Source organism: Condylura cristata, unplaced genomic scaffold (genome assembly GCF_000260355.1).
Source record: "Condylura cristata isolate star-nosed mole 26May11 unplaced genomic scaffold, ConCri1.0 scaffold00013, whole genome shotgun sequence".
Classification (NCBI taxonomy): Eukaryota; Metazoa; Chordata; class Mammalia; order Eulipotyphla; family Talpidae; genus Condylura; species Condylura cristata.
This window is the reverse complement of record NW_004567114.1, coordinates 7,573,314-7,598,406: the sequence shown is the minus strand read 5'-3', so window position 1 is coordinate 7,598,406 and position 25,093 is coordinate 7,573,314. Positions and strand designations below refer to the sequence as shown.

The window sequence follows — 25,093 nt, the reverse complement described above, 5'->3', positions numbered from 1 at the left end:
TGCCTGAGTCACCTGCAGGTGGCTACTCTCTGCTCCGGCCGCTCAGGCAGCTGAAAAGTCGCTCTGTTTTGGGGTCCTCGCCACCCTTCCACGTCTCCCGGAAAAGTAGCAGGGCCGCCGGGGCCGCGGCTGATCGGGGGCAGGTTTGCTCAGCCTGGGCCCTCTCCCGGCCGGCTGCTTAGGGGGGCGGCCCCTCCAGAGTCCGCAGGTGAGGCGGCGGCGAGGGCCCAGAGGGCAGGACGGGTCTGCTTGGGGCGTTAACGGCCTTAGATGCGGGGGCGGTGTCCCCCCACAGAGACCGGTTCTCTCGGTGCTCTTGGAGGTTGAGAGAGCGGACGGGAGAGCCCCCCGCAGCCCCAGCGGACATTGCTTAGGGCCCGCCCTCCACAGCCAGCCCAGTTTGGCGGCTCTTCCCCAGGAGGCTCTTACGAAAGGATGCGGGGAAGAAGTGAGGGTCCGTACGGGCTCCCTGAGGCCTGACCTGCTTGACTGACACGCACATCCTGGACCCCCGCTCCAAGCCCCCTTCTCTGAGCTGACACCTGACTTGGAAGCTTGCTGTGCACCCCGGGCCGACAGCCCGATCCCACGCACCCTCACCCTCTAGGATCCCTCGGTGTGGGTCATTATCTGAAATTACTTGAGGACTTTGCAGCGCTCAAGTCCCTTAGAGTTGTCTGTCACTGAAGCAGGTGCCCAGAACCCATCTTAATATTTAATTGGATAATCAGTATGAAGGCCCAGGCTTTTGTTCTCAAGTCCTTTAAACTTTTAGATGAGAGGTAATAACTAAGCAATAAGAGTCTTGATTGTTTTATTAGAAGAGATCATTTGCTCCCAGTCACCACCAATATTTCCTTGCGAATAATATTTTAGGGAGTTTTAGGTACCTTTGGGAGTTTAATGTGTTACAAAGCATTCCACCTCCATTTTTATTTGCTTTCACACAGAAGCCCTGTGAAATACATAGCCATGCGTTAGTCCCATTTTGTTAGGAACAGGTTTAGACGATGAGTTCTTGTTACTCAGATACTGAGAGGCCAGACTGGGAAGGCAGAGGTTAAACGGTGTGTTTGGCAGACTTAGAGTTGAGTACCTAAGACTGGCATCCCATCTGGTTTGTGAAAAAACAATTGTTCATTATCATAAGCTTTGTGAGGGAAAAGAATAGGGTGTGAACAGAAAATGATAGAACCTCCCTTTGTTGGAAAGAAAAAACTGTTTTGGGAGCAGATGACATTTAAGTGAAAAGCAAGAACTAGAAAGTGTTAACCGTGAAAAGACAGTCCAAACAAAAGGGTCAATATACACATTCAAGAAATGGTTGTTGACTTAAACAATGTTCTATATCATGAGGACTAGTTGCTTCACTATTATTTTAAATCATTATGACTGTGTATATATGTACAGATAGATTCTAAGTATTGGTACGTTATAAGTATTCAACCATCAGGTGAATGACCATTTTTGTTTTATTTATTAAAATGTATTTATTTATGCATATATAACTGGGGTACAGGCCAGAGGTGCAGGGGGTGAGAGGATTCACCAGAGACAGAATAGGGAGCAGAACAGGCAGATCTACTGAAATACATTGCTGAGGGGAGCAGTGGGTGCTGCACCATGTGGGTCACCTCCCTGGCCAGGGATGGAACTCATGCTGCAGTGGCTGCATAGCTTCACAGCACTGTGCTTTAACCCTTACGCCACCAGGGAGGGCTGACTGACCATTTTTAAAATTCTGAACTTAGCTTGTTAATATACACTTAACAGGCACTGAGTGTTGAAATTATTGGATTACTACTGTGGGTACCTAACTGTCCATGAGTACTGCAGTTTACATTAAGAAAGCTTGATGTTGGTCCGAAGGTTTTTCAAGTTTTGGCACCTTATAACAAACTTGAGATAGTTGTTTTTATTTAGCTTTACCATAGTGATCATTTGAAGATTTCAGGTGTTTTGCTACATGAAGACTTGCCCTTTATTGAAACAGGAATCATAGCAGCAGTGATAGTTGCCACTGTGACTGCCATTTTGCACAGCCCTTTTATTTATTCATTTAAACTGCCCTGTAATATACATACACTTACTTTCCTCATTTTCTATATATAGTTTCTCAGTTTCAGTTAAGTAGCTTGCTTGTGCTACATAGCTGGTAAGAGACAGGATTAGGATTTCTTCCTGCGTCATCTGGGTCTAGAGCCTGGTCTTACCCACCCTTTCTGCTGCTTTCTCATCCTGCTCACTTTGTGTCCTTTTTACAGGTTCTCCAGTAGGATTATCCTGCTACCGTCATGTCTTGGTTTGCTGATCTTGCTGGGAAGGCAGAAGATCTTTTAAACCGAGTTGATCAAGGGGCTGCAACAGCTCTCAATAGAAAAGAGAGTACTAGCAACACTGCCTATAGCAAAAATACTGACTATCCTGAACATCAGCAATCTGCAGATTTAACTTATCAGACTGGATCTAAAGCTACTTATATTTCCTCAGCAGCTGATAACATTAGAAATCAAAAAACTACCCTCTTAGCTGGCACTGCCAATGTGAAAGTAGGACCCAGGACAGCAGTGGAAGTCTCCCACCCTGGTGAAAATGCCTCTGTTCCTAGGCCTTCGTCCCAGTTTGTTCGGAGAAAAAAGTCAGAACCTGATGACGAGCTGCTTTTTGATTTTCTTAATAGTTCACAGAAGGAGCCTACTGGGAGGGTAGAAATCAAAAAAGAAAAGAACAAGACACCTGTGCTTCAGAGTTCTCAAACAAGTGTCACTTCTGTTAAAACCAGCCCAGCCAATGTCAAAACCATTGAAGAAAATCCTTCTGGGAGCCAAAATGATGGTACTTAATCAGTCCTCTGTGTTCGGTTTTTTTTTTTAAGTTATGCAAATTGGATGTCTTTGCAGTCTAAAACATTCTGATAATGTTGGTCATCTGTCGTATTGACTGTCCCCACTGGTGTAAGCGCAGACTCTGAGATGTATGGCACAAGCAAAAGAATGCGGTGTGCTGTTAGTCAGTATGCAGTTATTACAGTGATCTTTGCATGTCGTCTGAGAGTAATTTCCCAGCCCAGCATCTATGACAAAAATTATTCTCCAGAATATTTAAAAATACCAAAACGGTGAGGGGGGAATGAAATCTGAAAAAAAAAAAATTAATTTTGGATTTGGAGTTACCTCATTTCATTTCTTCTTGTCAGCAGATTATAAAAATGCAGGAGGCTGTTCTTCACCTGTATTCTGGATTATAAATTTTTTCTGACCCCGGGTCCCCCAAAAGTAAAACCGAGAAACTGAACTTTGATTCCAAGTTAGAGGGTTGAAGGCATTAGCCAAATAATGAAGTGAAAACTTAGAATTCTGATTTTTCAGTTATTTTACTTGCCATTACGTGACTTCCACATTGTACCTTCTCACTTGTAGAAATAAGGTTAACATGGAAACATGGCTAATTCATGCGTAAAGTAGCCATACATACATTAGGTTCTTACAGGGATTCCTTAGTCAGGGGAGGCTTGTTATGTCCTTAAATGTTAGAACTCCCAGTCTTTTGCTTTTAGAAAGCAAAATGTTTTGTATTTTTGAGATTTATAAGTAGTGAAGAGGGCGGGGTTTTGAGCTTCCAAGATGAGCATGTTGTAGCAGCTTGTTTTACAATGTATGCACACTGACAGATTTCTTCTCAGCTATCTTTCAATTAATTATTCAAACATTTCTTGACCACCTGCTGGGTGCCAGGATACAGTACCGAATGAATTAGGATGTAGTGCACAAGATTGAGACACCTGTAGCTAATTTCCAGGTAGTGTGATCAAAGCATCCAGAAGGAAGTAACTGATTGCCTACAGTGTCAGATACAGACTCACGTAGGATCTGTAATTTTTTTCTTTTTTTTTTTTTTAAAGATTTATTTATTTATGCATATAGAACTGGGGTACAGGCCAGAGATGCAGGAGTGGTGAGAGGCTTCACCAGAGACAGAGTGGGGAGCAGAACAGGCAGATCGAGGAAGTACACTGCTAAGGGGAGCAGCAGGCGGGTCAGGAGAGGTCTGCCATGCTATGTGGTCTCCAGGGCAGGTGGGAATCGAATTCATGTGGAAGTGGCTTTAGCTTCTCAGTGTTGTGCTTTAACCTGCTGCGCCACCAGGGAGGGCCGGATCTGTAATTTCACCTGGGTCTTACTGAATAGTTTTCAGGGTGAATAGAGGACTTACACTGTCCACACACAGATTACTTAAAAGTTTGATGGAGTAAAAAAAGGTTCATGAGAAAGTTCTGGAAACAGTGTGAGATGAATGGCAATGAAGAAACTAACCTAGCAAGGACATTTGTGACCTGCTGGTGATGGCCCTTATAAAATGCCACTGCTTACTTGTTTATACCCGTTATTTCCATAAAGCATTGTTTCTCAAAGAGTGGTTCCTGGACAACCTGTAGTAGAATCACTTTAGGGTCAATTAAAAAAATATTGGATGCCCCCCAAAGCTTCCTGAATCAGAGGTTTTGGTGAAGTCAGGACATCTGAACTTTTTCATTGTCCAGGCAGTTCCTAGGCAGTAAATGTCCAAGGGCCACAGCATTGTGATGCTCATGGAGGCCTTTCCTTCTACTTTTAAAGAAAGTAGAGATGAGTTAGAACCAGTTACCAGTAGATTACGTGGTAGCTATGAAAACCCAGTTTCATTTCTCTACAACAGAGTCTCTTAACCTGAGGACTGCTGCATTCTGGGTAGACCAATTCTTTGTGATGGGAAGCTGTTCTATTTTATCAGCAGCATCCCTTGCCTCTCAATCCGTTAGATGTCAGTAGAACCTTCCTGTTGTAAAAACTAAAAAAGGCTTCGTATGTCCCCAAATGTCTCTTGAGGGATCAAACCACCCCAGTTTGTGAACAGATGCTTGGAATGCCGACCAGTGCTGAGATACAGAGGGTGCCACATGCTTAGTTGTGTCTGTGGGTGATAACAACTGGGTTTCTTACCCTTTTTGCTCTTTAAAAATCTTTTTCTTTTCATTGTATTGGGTAGAGCTTGAAAATACACTTTATTTTGTGGCTTATACTTCATTTTTTTTTGTCGGAGTAAGTAAAGATGTATTTTGCATGACATTTAGATTTGTTTGGTATAGAGCAAATTTCTGTGACCTTGCCTTGAAACTCACAGCTATGGTTTTGGGTCTTTCCAACATCTTCAGTGTTGCGATTTCACTCTGATTTTCAAAAATGATTAGGAGACATATGGAGGTTGAAAGCCTTCTTCCATTTAAATTACCTCTGATTTTCTCACTTCTTGAACTGTATTGTTGTGTCTATTCTTGACACCATTCATTCAGTGAATACAGATTTCGAAGATTCTTTGAGGTCTGTAGATTCCACAGAAGATGAGAATGAATTTTTATTGGAGGGAAGTCTTTTGAGAATAAGTTTAATTTCAATGGTATTTTTGCTTTCACAGTCTACTTCAGCCAAAGGCATTCTACCAAACAAGCTACCAATGCTTAAATAGTAGCTAGTGTCCAATGTAATGAAAATGCATTTTTTTTTTATAGAAACTTCTAATAATGCTGATTCTGGCCATGAAGGCCAAGAAGATTCTGCAAAGGAAAATGTACTATCAGATGCCTGTGCTGATCACAGCTCAGCACCTACTGATGAGGGCAAGTCACACGAACTGTCTAACCTTCGCCTGGAGAATCAACTGTTAAGGAATGAAGTTCAGTCTTTAAATCAAGAAATGGCCTCATTACTTCAAAGATCCAAGGAAACTCAAGAAGGTAAGTCTTACTTAATTTGCCCAAGATTAGAAAAGTCTCAGTTCAACAAGATAATATCTAAACTGTTTTAGATGTTTAGAAATATTTTAGATGATATTTCTGAAAGTGTTTTCATAGAAATCCAATACCTAGATTTGGATTTAGGACTACTTACCCTATCACCAGTCCAAAGTGGAGACATTTGGCTTATTTGATCACTCCTTATTTGGTCATTCTAATTTAAGAACTGAAACAACAGACCTTTAGTACTCACCTGGTCCATTTAATTGGTTTATGCTGAACTTCACAGAGGACTGTGCAAAGGCGGAATTCCAAAGGCGGAATCAGACACACAGTAATCACAGTACCGGACACCACAGGGCATTTCCACAGCATTGCTGTCTTAGGGGGCACAGAGTGACCTGGGGTTTCAGTTTAAATAGCAGCCTCTTGGAGGTGTGCTGAATGGTGCTTGGAGTAGAAAACCTTTGGTTCCTCCGAGGTGGGTGATTAGGCAGATAGTCCCATAACTGAGGTAGTGGTGGGGAATATGTTAGTAATTATAAGTGTGACTGAGAAGAGAACAGAAAGAAGAAATCTCAGCCTTTGTTCCTGGAGTGGTAGAAAGTGCAGGGACAGTAGGAAGAGCTTTGCCAAGATGTGGTTGGAGGCCCAAGGGAGCAGTAGGGTGACAGTTTAAGATGTACTGAGTGAAGTTTAGGAAAAGCATCACTTTACCCAGGTTACTTCAGATGTAGACTACAGCTTTTCCTGCGGTCCTGTAGATTTCTTTAATACAAAAATAATTTGGGGGGGGGCTGGTAAATTGCAACTACAGACACTAAATGGAAGTGTGGAAGTGCTCATAGCATGGGTCTTCCCACAGCAGTTAAGAGAATAGCATAGATCTTTTCTTGTGTTTGTCATTGGTTGTTTTGGTCTTGCTGGGCTGTACATTATCTATTCTTTCTTATCTCTTGCAAGTCTACTGATCAGCCCAGAGTTGTGAACTCTTGTTGATTTGGGTCCCAGTTGCTTTATCATCTGTCTCCAGGAAAAAAGAAACTTATATAGAAGAGCAACTAGCCTCATGGCTCTTTCTAACAAGATAGATGTGATTATGGGTCTTGAAAAATGGGTATTCTGGGCCCTCCCTGGTGGCACAGTGGGTTAAAGCGTGGCACTATGAAGCTCTCCGTAGCCACTGCAGCACCAGTTCAAGACCTCTCCTGCCTTGCCCACTACTCCCCTCAGCAGTGTATTTTAGTAGATCTGCCTGTTCTGCTCCCCACTCTGTCTCTGGTGAATCCTCTCATCCCCTGCACCTGACCTGTACCCCAGATCTTGTATGCATACATAAAAAAATCTTTAAAAAAAAATAGATGTTCCACCTGGCACAAAAAAATTGAAGATATCTGTAACCTAGTTTTGAAAATAAGTACAGGAGGGACTCAAGGGACAATGTGTGTGCGCTCTGAGAAGGATTGGTTCACTTTTATAGAGAGATTTTGTGTGTGTGTGTTTTAAGAACTAAACAAAGCAAGAGCAAGAGTTGAAAAGTGGAATGCTGATCATTCAAAGAGTGATCGAATAACTCGAGAACTTCGAGCCCAAGTCGATGACCTGACTGAAGCAGTGGCTGCAAAAGATTCCCAGCTGGCTGTCCTGAAAGTGCGACTCCAGGAAGCCGACCAGCTACTGAGCACTCGCACAGAAGCGCTGGAGACCTTACAGAGTGAAAAGTCACGGTAACTCACCCCCCAGATTAGGATTGTCTAGTCAGATGATTCTCTTCCCAGTGGGAATAATGATAACCAGTACTGTGTACCTTGTCTTGTGAAATTTAGCTTCTGGACATTTACATGCAGGAACATTATCTTTGTAGAAATGTATGATTAAAAGTGAACTTATTTGAACTTTGAGATGTAAGCAACTTGTACATTTTAAAATATTTCAAGAACATTGTATCCTTAGTCTCTTGGTGTTTAATAATATGAGTTACATGCGTACGTTTGTATGCCTACAAATAGACGTGACATTTGGCTAAAAGGGAAAAGATTTCTCTACGACTGTTAGTCAGACCATCTTTTTTAGTACCAACAAGCCAAAACGCTAGAAGTTGTTCTGCCTTACTGCTTGCCCACTGTGCGTAAGTGTTATTTCAAATGACGGATCTTCTTTTAGGATAATACAGGATCACAGCGAAGGAAGCAGCCTGCAGAACCAAGCTCTGCAGACTCTCCAGGAGAGACTGCACGAAGCGGATGCTGCTCTGAAGCGAGAGCAGGAGAGCTATAAGCAAATGCAGGTCAGAGCGGGAGGCAACACCTTCCTTTTGTGATTTGATTGAGTGACTTTATGCTGTTTCTTACATTTAAGGGCTAATTAACTACTGCGGTACATTTTAAAACATCCTATGACATAAACCAAATGTTTAAAATTAAGCTTGATCCTTGCTAAACTCAACTTTATGTATTGAAATAAAAAAGGAGTTAGTTACTATTCATTAAAATCTTTTTAAAAAATCTTTTAATTTGGTCACACAGCCAACATTTACCATTATTTGATTAAAAGATGACTTGGGGCAAATCATCATTTTATTTCTGATTCCAGTTTAATCTGATTTATTTGCTTCAAGACCAAATTATATATAGTATTTAGTTTTACTCTGAAGTGAATTTTTGCATCTAGTTCAGTGATTCACAGCCTTTCTGGTGGCTGACCCCTGCTTCAGGAGAATGTGACTCCATTGTGTTGGGTGGGGCCCTAGGTGTTAGTCTTAGGTGTCACTAGTAGGCGGTCAGTTCAGGAACCCCTATTCTGGACTCTCTTTTCAGCAGGTAAAAGTAGAGGAGCCCTGAAAATATCAGATTTTTTGAAAAACTTCTTGCTGTTTCATGTGTATAATATATCCAAAGTACTATCATTCTCAACATGCAGTAGCAGTAGTCAAACATTATATGTTCTTTTTTGCAGACTAGTATTTTAAAATAGTGTATTTTACAGTTGCAGCATATCTCAATTCATTCACCAGATTTTCTTTGGAAATACCTGATCTAGATTTAGGTTTCACAAAATTTATAGGTGAAAAAGTAAATTTGCATGCCCAGATTGTTCTAAATATACTTGAGGTTTTCCAGTAAGAGACAGTTCCTCAAAAGCTTAACCATAATTATCCTGTGACCTACCAGTTATACCTGGTACCTTCCCCTAGGTAGTATATACATAAGACCATTAAAAGTCTGTGTCCACACTGAAACTTGTACACATATGCATTATTTTTAATAGCCCCAAACTGGAAAAAAATACATGTGTCCATCAACTGCTGATTGGATAAATAAAGTGTGTTACATCTTTCCACGGAGAGGCAGGTCAGCCACAAAGAGAAATGGCGTATTGACTCCTGTACAACACGGAGCAACCTTTAAAATGTTACACAAGAGAAAGAAGACAAAGCCACATCCTGTAGGATTTCATCTACCTGAAATGTCCAGAATGTGCACATCCATAGTGAAAGAAAGTAATTAATGGTTGCTAGCAGCCGAGGAGGAGGCAGGAATGGGTAGAGATTTCTTTCTGGGTCGATACGTTCTGAGATTAGATCGTGGTGATGGGTGCACAACATTCGGAGTGAAAACCATTTAGCTGAGCAGGTAAGAGGGTGGCCTTTATGGTATGCAGGCTACGTCTCTGCAAATCCATTTCTAATTATGTTAGAAAGTTTTCATGTTTAAATTTATCGCAATGAGTAAACTTTAAAAGTACAATTCTCACTTGCATTGGACACATTTCCAGTGATGCTCATTAGACATCAGCTGTGGGCCTTTGCCACTATTCTTCAAAGTAAGAACTAATAATAGGTCAGTTTTTTGTGGGCTCTAGTTATTGGTATATAACGATGAATGTTTTATACTTTTGCCTTACATTCTGGACTTCTTGGTGACAGAAACTTTGAGGAGAAAGGTGAAAAATCATTCTCAGAACTAGTCAGGCTGGTTAGTGACAGGTTGTGTTGTTCACATTGTGCTTAAAAAGTTTCTTTAGCTAAAGAATTACACTGGCTAGTATGCGAGAAAATTTGAAATGAAGGGAAAACATGGAAAAGATCTAACTTTTCCTTTACTTGTTTCTTCCGTTTGCTTTCTAAGAGACTTTCTGGTGATTTTTATCCACCTGTAGCCAGGTGACCAGATTAACCTGGGAAAAATCTTTAAACGTGGATTCGTAGCCTGGTAGTGGAAATTCCAATTTAGTAAAGCTGGGAAAGTCTTTGGGTGATTGTATTTAAAAAAAAAAACACCCGACTTAATTTTGGTGATTTGCCATATTTCAGACACAACCTTACATCTCCCTTTTTTATATTTCAACAGGTGAATTGGGTTTGTTTGTTATTGTTTTATTTATTCGTTTATTTTTGCCTCCTTGTTGCATTGTTGGCTGAGCTAACAAATTCCATAAAATATCTAAATGGATAGTTGTAAAGTAGTATCTCAAAGCATGACATATAAAAAGCATGACATATAATAAGCATGATGTAAAATTTTATCACAGAGTGAGTTTACTGCCCGCCTTAATAAAATGGAAGTAGAGCGTCAGAACTTGGCAGAATCAGTGACTCTGGCAGAAAGAAAATACTCAGATGAGAAGAAGCGAGTTGATGAGCTTCAACAGCAAGTCAAAATGTTTAAGTCCAACTTGGAATCCTCTAAGCAGGAACTAATTGACTACAAGCAAAAAGCCACGAGGATACTCCAGGTAAACCTGAGCTATACACGTTTGAGTGTTAAGATTTACCAGCTGGTTGAGAGGCACTGGAGACTCGACACAAATCTGTGAGGAGACTGGTCTGCGTGTGGCTGGGCTGGCTCCCTTCAGGGCCGTGCTCTGCTTATACAGAGAATGAAGTGTGTCGTCTTCCTGCATTTTTTTCTTTCGTATTAATTAATTCTGCTACTACCTAGTGCAGGCTTTCAGCCTACCGCCTTAGCCACCATGATATTATTAACAATTGATTTTTTTCCAGAGCAACTAGTTTAGGTTTCACCCAGCTGTTGTCTCCTCGCTTAAATCTAAGGTGACTGCTGCCTTTACTTAACTAGAAAATGCCACGTCCTCGAAGGTCGTTTTCAGCTTCTCTTCCTGTGTTGCTTATGTCAGAGGGAACACCAGTCTTTTTGGTTTTTACTGAGGGTAACTTCTGCCTGTCCTTCCCACCCACTGCCTCCAGTAGCCCGTTCTCCACAACACTGCCCTACAAAAGAAAAGCCGAGAAGGAAGGTGGGTGGGCAGAGGCTGGCAGAGAACCAGGAAGAGGCTGTGCTTCAGGGAAGCCACATGGGGGAGACTTAGACCAGGCTCAACCGTGGATGCAGGGTGCTCCTTCCGTGGGCCTGTACGCAGTGGCTGCATCTGGCAAGGCGGAGGTTCCGGGAACCTCACCAGAGGTACTTCCAGAATCAACTGGAAGGTGACAACACGAAGACACTGACGACGTGGCCAGATAGAGATGTGATACAGGGAGCTTTTATAAATGATTGTATTTATCATAGAAAATTTGAAAGAAGTCACCCATCAAAAGTTTTTCCACACAAAAAGGAAAAACCTTTTTGATGGAGGAGAATGAATTTAGAATCCTTGTATTTAAGGTGAAAGAGGTGGTGGTCCTTATTACTGGCCTAGAGTTGCAGCTTTTGGAAGTCCTTCCTTCATCAAATCTGTTTCCAGCTTGTCTTATCCCAGGCACCAGCGGGTTTTTCTTAAAGGGCCAGATAGTACACTTGGCTTTGTGACTGTCTTTTGCATTACACAGTCTTTGGTTTTGCTTTTTGCAATCCCTTAAAAATAGGAAAGCCATTCTGACTTGTGGACTGTACAGAAACAAGCCACAGGCCAGGTCAGTTATAGTTTGCAGACACCTAAATTGTCCCTCTGGTCATGTCACTTTTTGGTGACGTGTCCTAACTTACCAGATGGACATTTTGGCCTGGCATCAGAGCATCCTGGCTCACAGGACGGTCCGAGCATACTGTCTGAGCATACTTCATAGTACTTTTGCTGTTGGTCTCATCGCATTTCATCAATGGACATTTTTTTTTTTTCATTTTAAGTTTCAGACTCTGTTTTCTCTTCACCTTTTAAAATCTTAGCCATTTTCCAGTGCCACATAAATGCTCTTTCGTGTAAAGCCTCCTCTTCAAATAGTTTTTCCTTCTTGGAACTCTCAGCTTTTGCTTATTGCTGTCCACTGGACACCTGTAGCTCCCCTTTCAATTTATACGGCGGGGCGCTCTCCCGCGTGAGGGTCGTCTGTTACTGGGCACGGTGCCGTTGCAGATGTGCCACCAGTGTCTGCTGAAGGGATAGGACGTGGGAGCGGGAGGAAGCATGAGAACGTATGGGAAAAATCATGTTATGTTTTCAACTATTGAACGTGGGGACTAAAATCCGAAGACCTGAGCAGCAAGCCTGCATTTTGTTTTTATCCCACTGTATTTAACGGTCTGTATGTAGTCAGTAGAGCATAGGGTTGGAATGTTTCTGTAGTGTTTCAGTTTCTGTGTGGTAGATGATACCTAGTAGGCAAATTAACCCTCTGCTTTGTCTAACGATAATTCTTTTTTTATAATAGTCTAAAGAAAAATTGATTAACAGCCTTAAGGAGGGATCGGGCTTTGAAGGCCTAGATAGCAGCACTGCTAATAGCATGGAGCTTGAAGAACTTCGGCATGAGAAGGAGATGCAGAGGGAGGAAATACAGAAGCTGATGGGCCAGATACATCAGCTGAGATCTGAACTGCAGGTAAGATTTATTATAGTTCAGTTCTACGGTCATTGCTCCTACTGTTTGCACTATAAAGGGTGACAGAGTCTGTATTCTAGGGGAAGGACTTTAACAGAAGTGAAGCTTATGCTAGAAGATTAGCAGCAGTTTTTTTGTCCATTGATAAAATGATAGAAATAAGAAACCTGGTCACCAGGTTCATTTGTTAACAAATACCTGCCGTGTGCCTGGTGTCTCCTGGCCTGGCACTTGAGAACAGGAAACCAAACGGAGTCTTTATATTTGTGGATCTTACAATCTAGTGGTTAAAAGCAAATTATATTTGGACTCATCTATAAAACTGGAATGGTTTTTGATATTAGAATAGGATCAGGGATATCTTTCAATTATAGTTTTATGCATAATTGACTCATCTGTAGTTTATATATAATTACTATATTTAATCTAAAAATAAAATTGAGCAATTTATTTCACTTAAGCATGGAATCTTTGATTTAAATACGAGTTCCTGAAAATGACAGAAAATGAAGTGCGTGATAATGAGCCTTTTCTTTAAAAAATGCTTTTTGCAAAGGATATTCACCCATGCATTCACTCAGCAAACAAATGATTTGTAAGCTATATGACCTACAAAGGAAACCATGGGAGTTGTGAGAATAGACTGAGTTTCAGGCTGACCTGGCTACACGTGTAATCCCATGTTTGGCACATAACAGAGATGCATACAGGCCCTTGCCCCCCTGAGCGTGGGTTCTCATCTGTCAAATGCACCTGGAGAATAAGGACTTAACACAGGTAAAGGCCTGCATCCTTCCTGACGCGAAGACACAAAAGTAAATAGTAGCTGCTTTTATTCTGGATTTTTCTCTAAGTAGTAAGTTTTGAATTTGAAGAATTCAGTCCTGTGAACGCAGAAGTTGCATGGATAGTACACTTATTCATACCAATTCCGTGTCTTTTGGGTGAGATTGAGAGGTATGATTTGCTTTATTTAATATCTTATCCCTACCTTAGCATCATTGACAACATCAGCTCATTTTCTTATCCTTTCTCAAGAACTTTATGAAATAATATCTCAAAGATAATAGTATTATGTCTAGCAAAATGGAAACACCTTAATATTATAGTTATTATATATTCAGCATTTATATGGCAGGCACTGTACCAAGTGTTTGACATACATCTTTTCATTTATTTCTTACCATAACCCTGAGCATAACCATATGCTCATTTCACAGTCAAAATAGTTTAGGCGTGAAGAAGAAAGTAACTTGCCACAAGAGGACCGAGGCAGAGCTAGGTTACCTGGTCTGATTTCAGGACTTGTGTTGTTAGCCACTGTGCCGGCTTCTTGCATCTCAAGAATTCATCTAATCTAGTCAAACTGATGATAAAGATAAATAACCCTGGAAACTTAACTAACATGGAAAAATAATTACTGTTTTCCTCTATATCCACAAAGTTGTATGAGTTTCAATTATCACACTGATTTTCTGACTGATTTTCTCTCGGTTCTGTCAGATAATATGTGAAGTTGTCAGAATTTATAGAAATAAGTATGTAACAGAATTACCAAAGTATGAAAAGTGAAATTAAGATGTCAATTTTAATCTTATGTAGTATCATGTGAATAGATTCATGCTTAACCCTTAGGGATAATATCAAATTCCAGAATGTCGAATTTAGGGTCTAGATCTGTGTTCCTTGCAACTAGTAGATTTCACAGTTAAGCTGGAGGTGATTCTTGAGTTTGAAAAAACAATATTGATGACACCAAGTGAAGAAGTTAGAGTAAGAAATATGATAAAATGTGAAAACAAATCATGGTAATACAGCTTTTAAAAGAAAACAATATGCTAACTTTGGGTTATAAGAGAAAAAAGTTGTATCTCACTATATATTAATTACCAGTGCACACAGCACAAAAACTAATTATAACCTGCAGTTCCAGGGGACTAATGTAGTGAAATATTTTTGTTGTTTTATATATATATATATATATATATAGAGAGAGAGAGAGAGAGAGAGAGAGAGAGAGAGAGAGAGGATGTATTGCCATTATCTAACACTGTATTTGTTTCAGGTTGTGTACCATAATGATTAATACTTGTATGTATTGTGAAATGCTGATAAGAAGCCTGCTTGTCATCCATAATTAACGATTTTTTATTTGTGATGACAACTTTTAAGATCTGTTGTCATAGCAGTGTTCATATTCAGTACAGTACTATCAGCTGTACTCGCCTTACTGTGCCTTACATTGATGCTGTGGCTGTTCTTTTTGAAATTAACTTTTGAACAGAGACGTGACTCTCCCGGTGAGCCCCAGTCTCCTCATACTTACTGAAAGGTTTATGTGCACCTGTAGCATCCTCTCCATTTCTCCTACCGTTTGCCATGTTACATAATGAAGTATCAGTTTATACATTCCTCTTAGGCTGGGACCAGGTCTTCCTCCTCCTCATCCCTCCGTGCCTGCTGAGCCCCTTCACAGGGATTTCACAGTGATTGCTAAGTCACTGTCAAATCGAGCAGTTTGTTACTGATTTCACATGTAAGGGTCATTCTTCTAGGACATGGAGGCCCAGCAGGTTAGTGAAGCAGAATCAGCCAGAGAACAGCTACAGGATCTACAAGACCAGGTCGCTGGGCAGAAAGCATCTAAACAAGAACTAGAGGCAGAACTGGAGCGGCAGAAGCAGGTACGTGTTCCAGACTGATGATCCCAAGGCGATTCCGTGCACTGGGAGTCACGTGGCGCTTTGCAGGAAAGCCACTGTCTGAAGTCCCGGGATTGGTGAAAGTCCGGAATGGTAATGGCTGCCAGGACCCCGCAGCCCCACTCAGCTCATTACTACTCACTCACCTCATTGGTTTTTTTTTAACAGATAAAAAATGGTTATACGCCTGCCTAATTCACATGACTAATTTGAGATTCAAATAGAAACCAGGATTTCTATCCTAGAGCCCAGAATTCTTTCTACTACGTTAGTCTACATTTTATTTGTACCTCCTTGTCAGAGTGTATATGTATAGAATACTTTAGAACTTCACTTAATTTTTATATTTATTTTTGTACTTGCTAGAAACAGTATTTAATAGAAATATTTGAGAAATGCTTATACAGACTGTTCTTGCAAGAGATATTTAAAACTGTATTCTCCCAGTCACTTCTAAAATTTTTCATTTTCAGTTAGCAGTTATCTGCTTCTCCAGCCAATTATGTTAAGATACATATGAAGTAGTTTCAGTATTAACAGTTAAATGTTTACAACTGCATTTACGGAATAAGATCCTATATTCAATATTTATAGTGCCTGTAATTTCCTGAGTAATGATGTTGTTAAAGGCATTTACAGCTTCATTCACAATGAAATCATTGTCTTCCATGTGCTTCAGAAGAGAAAGTTGCGAAATTTCAGTTCATCACTCACAACATTTCCAGCTCTACCTATTTATATTCTTTATAAAGGTTCCCCTCCCCCATTGGGATTTATCATTTCTGAAACTCATTCTGTTCTCAGGAAAAAATGTTTGTCATTATGATGAGAGTTGCACGAGTTTCCTCAGTGAGAACAAACCCTCTGAGGAGCAACCTGCAGGGATCACCGGCTGTCTGAGCTAGTCCAGCTCTTAAGATTAACTGCCCATTTGGAAATTGCATATTAATTCATTGAAGGAGCTATTTTATATAAAAAGGCAAAAAATTGATGTCCTTCATAGTTGATGAGATAAAATCATTTTATGAAGGCAGATGGCTATACCATGCCCACAGCTAGTGCCCTTTTAAAAGGAGAGAGCCGGTGTTAGAGGAAAATGGACCGATATAGCTACAGGCTACGTCTGGGCAGTCGGCTGTTCTCAGCGGGAGTCCTCTCTGTCGGGACCAAGTGGCCCTTTAGCTTAACTTGACTCCTTAGCTTAAGTAACCTCACAATTTTTGCTAGCTTCAAACTGACACCAGGAAACCTAGTAAATTTTGATTCTTCTAGTCCAGTTGCCCACCTAATTTTGTCTATCCTCACTTCTCTCAATTTTTTTTAAAATCTTGTAAGTTGAACTACTCATAAAGTCATCTCCAGCAGTTGGAGTCCATAGCACGTTTACATCTTCATTCAGCACTTTTCACTTATGTTGTCTGGACAGTTAAGCATGATGCTCTTGAAGGTGCTCAGTTACTTTTAGTAGCTCCTTATTCCCTGGCAGGAGTTCTGCTCTTAATTTCAGGCCCGACTCTGATTATTTGCATTGTGCAAACCAGCAGTGCATTCGTGCAATGGTTAGTGACTGAGGTATTTCTTTTTGCACTCTCTCTCTCGTATTGATGATGGAACAAAACAGATAAAGATACTGCCTGATACAAATAAGTGCCCCCAAATTGCTCAGCACCCTGGAACATTAGGGAAGTGCACATTGAGACCCACGTGCTAGCGTTACACCCCACTGGGAGAGCGGCCCTGACTGAGGTGACAGAGCCAGGTGCTGGGGGGACCTAGAAGACCCGGGCTCTCCCCTCTTGCTGTGAGAGTGGTACAAGTCTTTTGTAAAAAAAAAAAAAAAAAGCCAGAAAGCCATTTGGCAGGTGGACGTACACGTACGTATGATCCAGTGGTTCTCCGCCACAATTACCCAAAAAGGACAAAAATTTGACCCCATAAAGATTTGTGCTTGGATATTCATCATGTACAAATTGATAAATCATGCTGAAGTACTGGCATTCCACCAGACCCATCCAAATCCGTTCGTTTATTCATTCAGTTTATTCACTCAGCAAGTTAACTGTCTCCTCTGGCCTGCAACGTTTTCAGGACTGGGATGGAACAGGGAATGCTGACTTAGCATTTGCTTATTCACACCTCACTCTAGGAATCCCGCTACATAGAGGAAGATCTATATCGGACGAAGAACACATTACAAAGCAGAATTAAAGATCGAGAAGAAGAAATTCAGAAACTCAGGAATCAGGTATGAACCCCACACTGGGAAAGGACACTAATGTGAGGCTGCTTTTCCGCCATGTTTTTCCCTGAGCACTGTTGTTGCAACAGTGGAATGCAAGGTTTTCAACTGGTGCAGTTTTCCTCTAGCGCTGAGTCAGCATTTGCCATTGTTTGTGGCTTGCTTCTTACAGAAGTATCTTACTGGGGAGTCGCCCAAGGCTTGTGTCTCCTACCTCCAGTGGCAGTCCTGCCAACTGCCACTTTCACGACTGGTGGTTTCTCTTTTCTACTATAAATAAATAATGCAATGATAAATTTTCTGTTAACCACAGATCAATAGGTCCTTTATAAAGTCACCAAGAACTTAATTTTAATCGAGAAATAGAAAATAAGTACCTGCCACCCAGATTGCCCAAAGCTTGTTTTTAACCAACACCGTGCATTGCTCATCTTGCAGTGCTGTCTTCCCTCCCTTGTAGCTAGAAGATTCATTTAGGAAATTAGACTCATTAGTCATTTAAATAATTTAAATTTAAATAATTTAAATATTTTTTAGCTAATGACTTAGGATCTGAAAGGCAAGTAATTTGTTTTTTTAAGTTCCCAAACTTCACAGTAGCCCATAATTTAAAATATTTAAAATATTTAAATGGGGGGCCCTCTCTGGTGGCATAACGGGTAAAGCCCTGCACTATGAAGCTAGCTACAGCCACTTCAATATGAGTTCCATCCTCCACCAGGGAGCTGACCCACATGGCACAGCAGACCTCTCCTGACCCGCCCGCTGCTCCCCTCAGCAGTGGATTTCAGTCAGTCTGCCTGTTCTGCTCCCCACTCTGTCGCTGGTGAATCCTCTCTCACACATACACACACACACACACACACACACACACACACACACACCGTCTTTGGCCTGTATCCCAGTTCTTGTATGCATAAATAAATCAATCTTTAAATAAAAGCTGGGGACAACTAACTGATTTGGGTGTTCCCATCTCCTTCCTTTGCCTACACTTCTGCAATGCTTACAAATGGTAGCATGCCCCGCCAGCAGGAAGTCAAAGAAAAGAGAGTAAACCACCAATTGGTTTAATCCTTAAATAAGTTTTCAGTGAGTACCTACTATAACTAAAATACTGTACTTTTGTTGTTAATCAAGAATTAACCAAGGAGGATTTCTTTTAAAAATTTTCATCTCTGCAAAAGAAAAAAATACCTGTCTCTCAGAAATAAGGTGACTTGTACAGTTTAAAAAGAGATCAATATCTTAATAGATTATAAAAACAAAACAAAAACCCTACACAATTAGAGTGAGCTAAGATTTTTACAGAGTAAACAATAAGAAATCTGGTTCTGCTTATCTTACTGCTGTTGGGCTTCTTAGGAGAACAATGTTAGCTAACTAAGAAAATTAGGTTACCACAATGATTGTTTTTTCATTCTTTAAAAACTATTGTATGGCACTGGATAAAAACATAATAGAAAAAAATCAGCCTTGACCTTTATCCTCTAATTAGACTTAGAAAGTTAACAAAAATTCATTTGGAATGTAGTCGACCTAAGCTATAATGTTTCTAGAACAGAGAACAGGAGGTTTTTCACAAACAGAAGTTTCAGAAAATATCACATTATGTGCCAGGCAGGCTGATATTTCCCATTCTCTTCTCTTTCTTTAAAGCTGATGTGACCCACCAAATTGATTTCACGGTTCACTAACAGAGTTGGAAAATCACCTCTGTAGATAATGGAAGAATCATCATACAGTTTTGGAAATCAGTTAATGCCACAGTATACCTATGGGGAAGTGGTAATTTGGTTTCTGTGCTGTTTTGACTTTAATAATCTGAACATCTTGCCTTTCAGCTCACCAATAAGACTTTGAGCAATAACAGTCAGTCTGAGTTAGAAAATCGACTCCACCAGCTTACAGAGACGCTCATCCAGAAGCAGACCATGCTGGAGAATCTCAGCACTGAGAAGAACTCCCTGGTCTTCCAGCTGGAGCGCCTCGAGCAGCAAATGAAGTGTGTAGCCGGAAGTGGGGGCGGCGGGTCTTCCATTAACATGGCTGGAGTCGACAGTGGCGAAGGTACAGCATGGGGGCCCTCAGCAGAAGGTCTCGTTGGCCTCAGTTGCAGCCTTGCTAACTCAGACATGCCTTGGAAACTTGTATAAAGACTTGTTTGAATAAAAGCAGCAAACACACACTTTCCTAATGTGAGACCTGGAAAATGCAGGTTGTGGTGGTTAGCGAGCTGGTGGTGGTCTGGTGAAGGTCCTCACTCGTAGGGGGTGTGGCGAGAGGAAGCCTCGGGACTGGTAACTGTACTGAAACGTGTAGGACATTTAACCGGCATTGCTGACCAAGTGGATCATTCAAGAGGTAAAGAATTTGAGAGGGACTTTGAGAACGTTGACGCTATTTGTTTTAATAACCTTGCATCTGTAATTTCAGGTATTGCAAGCTAATACGTAGTCACATAAGTGTATCCATGGTCGATAAGTAATAATTTCCAAAATTTAAAATGTAAAGATACTAAGGGTTTTTAGTTTGAACTTCAACAGATTAGACTTTTAATTTTAGGACTTCATTGAGTCTGCACAGTAGTCATATCACTTTTGCTTAAATTAAAAAAACTTTTAACATAAAAAATATTGTATGTATATTTCTAATAAAATAGTTGCAGTGAAAGGAAATACATAAAAGGGGAGCAGTTGAACTCATAGACAGCAATTTGGAACTCCTGAGGCTTCTGCACACATATAAATAAAAAAAGTATTTCTGAAATACATTTATGTATTTATGTATGCACTATGCTCATCAAATGGAAAGACCATCATTTATTTAACCAGTTCCTATGCTTGGGGATTTCGATCGTATCATTTTTATCACTAATGCAAGTATTGCTGAAGAAAGTACTCTTGGTACACATCTTTTATTTTCTTAGGATATAAGTTATTACAAATGGAATTGCAGGGTCAGTTTAAAGGCCAATAGTTACTAGGTGCCCTCTGCCCGAGGGTCTGACAAGCTGGTGTTTCGGGGACTAGGTGCAGATGTAAGTAGACTGTGATGCATTGAGATATGGGCCAGGGTGAGAGGTTTAGGATACGAGGTGTGGGGATGGGCCAGGCAGAGTGACCAGAGGGCCACGGAGTGTTCAGCTGGGCCTGTCCGGGGAGGAGCAGGCCCCAGGCCCTCTAGGAGTGGTGCTGCACAGGCCAGTGCAGGCGAGGGTCAGGTGAGGGGAGAGCGGGGCAGCTGGGTACAGAGAGCTTGGGGGAAGCTGTTTTGGCCTGAACATGGACTTCTACTCCAAGGTAGGAAGCCACTGGAGGGTCCTGAGAGTGCAACTCCTGACTTGAATGTTGACAAGAGGCCTCTGGCTGCTCTGGAAGAACAATGCAGAGTCTGCCAGTGGCTGCAGGGGACAGGGAGGAGCCTGTGTGCTGCGGGAGAGGTGGTGGTTCAGCGCCATGGGGGCCCTTCAGCATTGAGGCTGCAGGAAAACTTAGTTTGCTGGCAGATTAGATGGGGAGTTGAGGGGGAGAAAGGAGTCAAGGTTTCTGTCTGAGTGGATGGAAGGATGAGGTTGCTGCCTGCAGGAAGAGTAGGGTGGCTGGAAGCAGGAAACCTGGATCCTGTTTTGGGGTGTCCTGAATTTGAGATGCCTGTTTAACATTCAGAGAGGTGAAATAGACAGCTGGACAAGTCTAGCATTAAGGGGATGTCCTGGCTGGAGATGAGTGTTTGGGGGGGTCTTAGCTTTGTAGAAAGGTGTCTCATCAGTACTGGGCATCTGTTAACTTGGATTTACTGATCTCATGGGGAAATAATCTTCCAGGTTTTTAAATTTTGATTCCTGGGAATGTGCAACTTAAGGACTATAATCAAATTTAGTCTTTCTCTAGGGTTTCACTTAGAATTTAATGCTTAGAAAGTTAGCCGCGAGAATTTCATTTCTGTGTAACATAACTATTCATCTGCAGTGTGGTCAGAAAGTTGATTTTGGTATCTGTACACCAGTTTGCTATTTTCTTGTTTAAAACAGGTACACGTCTGCGAAACGTCCCTGTTCTTTTTAATGACTCCGAAGCTAACCTGGCGGGAATGTATGGAAAGGTCCGTAAAGCTGCTAGTTCGATCGACCAGTTCAGGTAAGAGGCCCTCAGTGTGGCAGCTGGGTCTGCCGCCTCAGGACCTTTGTCAGTGGTCTCCGTCACGGACCCCTGAGGCAGCGCTGACAATTAAAATGACATTTATCGTATGCTTTTCATGGGCTTTCAGTGTCCTGAATTTACTTTAAAGGTCTACCAGTGTCTCTTTTATGGAATATCATTAACCCTGACCCTTTTTCCTCTTTCCAGAATAAACTATTTAAAAACTCATTGAGAAATCCCCTCTCCTATAAATACATCCACTCGAGTGTTTTATCCCACAGTGCTCAGTGTGTATTTTATGTATAATATATAAGCACTTCATATATTATGTATTTCTAAATCTTTTAGACTAGCAGGCATCTATCTTATTTTTTTTAACAGTTTACATATAACCTCAATAAAGTTCATCTCTAAAGATGCTGAGCTCTTGCCTTTTAGTGTTTATAGTTAAACAATTTTAATGAATTCTTACATAATAGATCGATGTTTTCTGCCTTTGTGTGTCAGAATAGAGCTGTGATGTGTAAAATAGGACTTACTATGACTCTCAAAATCACAAGCCTAGAAGTCATCACCTCCAGGCTGCTCCGCACATCTATTTAAGAGTTATTAGCATACATAATAATTCTCAGGGAACCCACAGGCAAAGCGAGGCATAGAAAAAAGGTGTGTTTGCTTTTGCACACAGCCGTCTTACAGAGAAGAGCAGGCAGGCCAGGACAGCACGTTGCCCCCGGCTCTTCGGCTGTGCTCGCTGTGGTTGCTGTTAGTTCTGTGCCCTTCAGAAGCACGCGTCCTTGCAAAAGCGCCCAGATTAGCTGTTTGCAGATTAATCCCAAGCCGACTCTTTTTTTCCAGTCACGAGTTCATACTTACATCTTTTTAACTTTTTTAGCCTAAAAAACGATACAGACCAAGTTTGCCTCCTCCAAGTGTAGCCAGAGAGTTAAGAGAAGGTGTTTGCCGTCTAACAGCCAAATGGGGGTGAAAGTATTTATTACCCTGACTGTCCGTATTGCTGTTTCAAGTAGTCATTTAACAGTCTGTTAAAATTCTGCTGGTACGGTAGCCTCCCTAAGATGAGTGAAATTGTGAATTGTGAAATTGTATTACAAGAAGGCCAGCTGAGAGTTTAACTCTTCTCTCCCCCCCTCAACCCCCCAACAGCATCCGCCTGGGAATTTTTCTCCGAAGATACCCCATAGCCCGGGTTTTTGTAATCATATACATGGTAAGTAGACTTGTTTGAAAAGCAGCGTTACTCTTAACTTTTAGTTGTTTTTTCAACTGCTGATCTTTTTGAGTAAAAGTTGAAGAAACTGTTTTGAAATAGGACTTATTTTTGCTTGTTAAGGTTCTTAAAGTATGGTGCAAGTTGACAATACATTATGTCTAAATTGCTCAAGAGCTTTTCTTGCAAATAAAGTTACCTAGTGCAATCTAATAGTTACCTCCATTTTTTAACACTAATGATATATTGTATAAATCACTTGTTTTCATTTTGATCTTGATATAAAGTTGTTTTAAGTCTTTTTGTGACTTGCTTTCTTTTCTAAATGGGCCTCAAGGCCATGAACTATTCTGCATAGGAGTGTCTGGCAATTGAATTGAAAGAGGCAGTTTTTCTTTAAAACAAATAAAAGCATACTTGGGAGTTTATCTGTGGCCCACTAGAGGGAAGAGTCACTCCTTGGAATAAGGTTTTAGGAAGAGAAGGGTGGGGAGAGCACAAGAGAGGGAAACTGACCTGGAGAGGCTAGGCCACTGGGTCCACGTCCCAGGTGCTGCTCAGGTCCAGGGCACTGGCTGTCCCGGAGGGTGACCACGGGGTCAGTGGGACCTACCCTGGAGCCCTGTACTGACCCCCCCGTCAACCTCTAAACCCTGTCACGACCGAGTCATGGCTAACCTGCTTCCCAAACGCCAGCCTTCAGACTGCTGAAGAACCCTCCCAGCCAACTTCCTGGGGTGTAGCAGCTGTAATGACGCTGCTCTGCCTGTGGCCGCCCGTCTCGCAGGGCTCCCTCCTCTGACGGAGAACCCGTGGGGATCGCATCTGTCACTCTGCCTCACATTTAGCTCATTTGATTGTGTTTGTTTCTTACCCAGCGTGCAAGTACCGAGGCCCTGCGGTGCCTTGGCTTGCGCTGGTCACAGGAGCAGACAGATGAGGGCTCCTGGCCGCCCTCCGCCCAGCAGGGCCTGGTGAGCTCGGGCGGTCGGCTAATCCACAGGTCTTTCTCTTCCTCCAGGCTTTGCTTCACCTCTGGGTCATGATTGTCCTCTTGACTTACACACCGGAAATGCATCATGACCAACCACATGGCAAGTGAGCTGACCGGTATCCGCGGGGCCGGCTGGCTTCTCCAGACTTGGGGTCTGCGGAGGGGTCAGGCCTCGCATCCCTGAGAAGAATGCACAAGATGATCTTCTCACTGCAAGCTTTTCACTTTCTAAGTTATACACGTATTTCACTACTTAAATCGTCCTCTGATTTCCGTCAAATGGTAAGAGTTTCTAGACAGACATTAATTTAATCTGCTCAGCTCTGCTTTTTCTGAAACCAGTACTTTGTGTGTCTGTATTCGGAGAGGCTGAGGCCGCCCGCGTCAACTGACCTCCCGGTTTAAGGTGACACTCACGGTGGGTTACAATCAGGGAAACTAATTGTATTTAGTGATATAAATAAAATGTTTTCTTTTTGATAATTCAGTCTGCTTTTGTATTTTCATATATTGAACTCTGCAAATACAGATTTACTTTTTACATGTAAAAGGCTTGATTGGTATAAATCTTTTTATAAGTACTTAAATAAAACTCATTGCTCATGTTTCTTTTTGTAAGTAATGGTTTTCATCCCCATGAAACAAGACCTCTCCATGCGGGCCCGAAGTGAGCCCTGATGTCGCTGGTGCTGGGTGCCTGCCGCTCCCGCAGGCCCTCCCCTCCAGCCCTCCCACTGTCTCCCTTGGGTCCTCACACACTCCTCTTTTCATTTTCTCTAGCTCAGGACATCCATATCCCTCTTGGAGCGTTTAGGAATCAATCTGTTCTAGCGGCCTTTGCATTTTTTTTTTAAAGATTTATTTATGCATACAGAACTGGGGTACAGGTCATAGGGGCTGTGAGAGGATTTACCAGAGAGAATGGGGAGCAGGACAGGCAGATTAACAAAGAACATTGCTGAGGGGCGCACAGGATGGGCAGGTCAAGAGAGGTCTGCCACGCTATGTGGGTCACCTTTGAGGCAAGCGGGGATCGAACTCATGCTGAAGTGGCTTCAGCTTCTTAGTGCTGCGCTTTAACCTGCTGCGCCACCAGGGAGGGCCAGCCTTTGCATCTTTAAACTACCCCCCATAAAGGTCACTGGGAAGTTTTTCTTTGAGAAAAGACGTTTCAATGCAAGTGTCAGCTTCGGTCTTCCTTCCACCTGCTTTCCTTCCAACGCACTTGTCTCTGGGC

At 41.7% G+C, this 25,093-nt stretch overlaps 1 protein-coding gene across 1 annotated transcript; it reads left to right on the top strand.

Annotated features, from left to right (window-relative positions):
• GOLGA5 (golgin A5) lies at positions 1–24,402 on the top strand. The gene is made up of 13 exons (XM_004681604.2): positions 1–208; positions 2,265–2,835; positions 5,546–5,770; positions 7,278–7,497; positions 7,934–8,057; positions 10,301–10,504; positions 12,378–12,548; positions 15,104–15,232; positions 17,397–17,495; positions 19,334–19,559; positions 21,523–21,628; positions 22,799–22,862; positions 23,884–24,402. Exons 2-13 carry the CDS (start codon positions 2,295–2,297, stop codon positions 23,962–23,964), a joined length of 2,190 nt encoding a protein of 729 aa, XP_004681661.1. The 5' UTR covers positions 1–208; positions 2,265–2,294; the 3' UTR covers positions 23,965–24,402.
• The last annotated feature ends 691 nt before the right edge of the window (positions 24,403–25,093 follow it).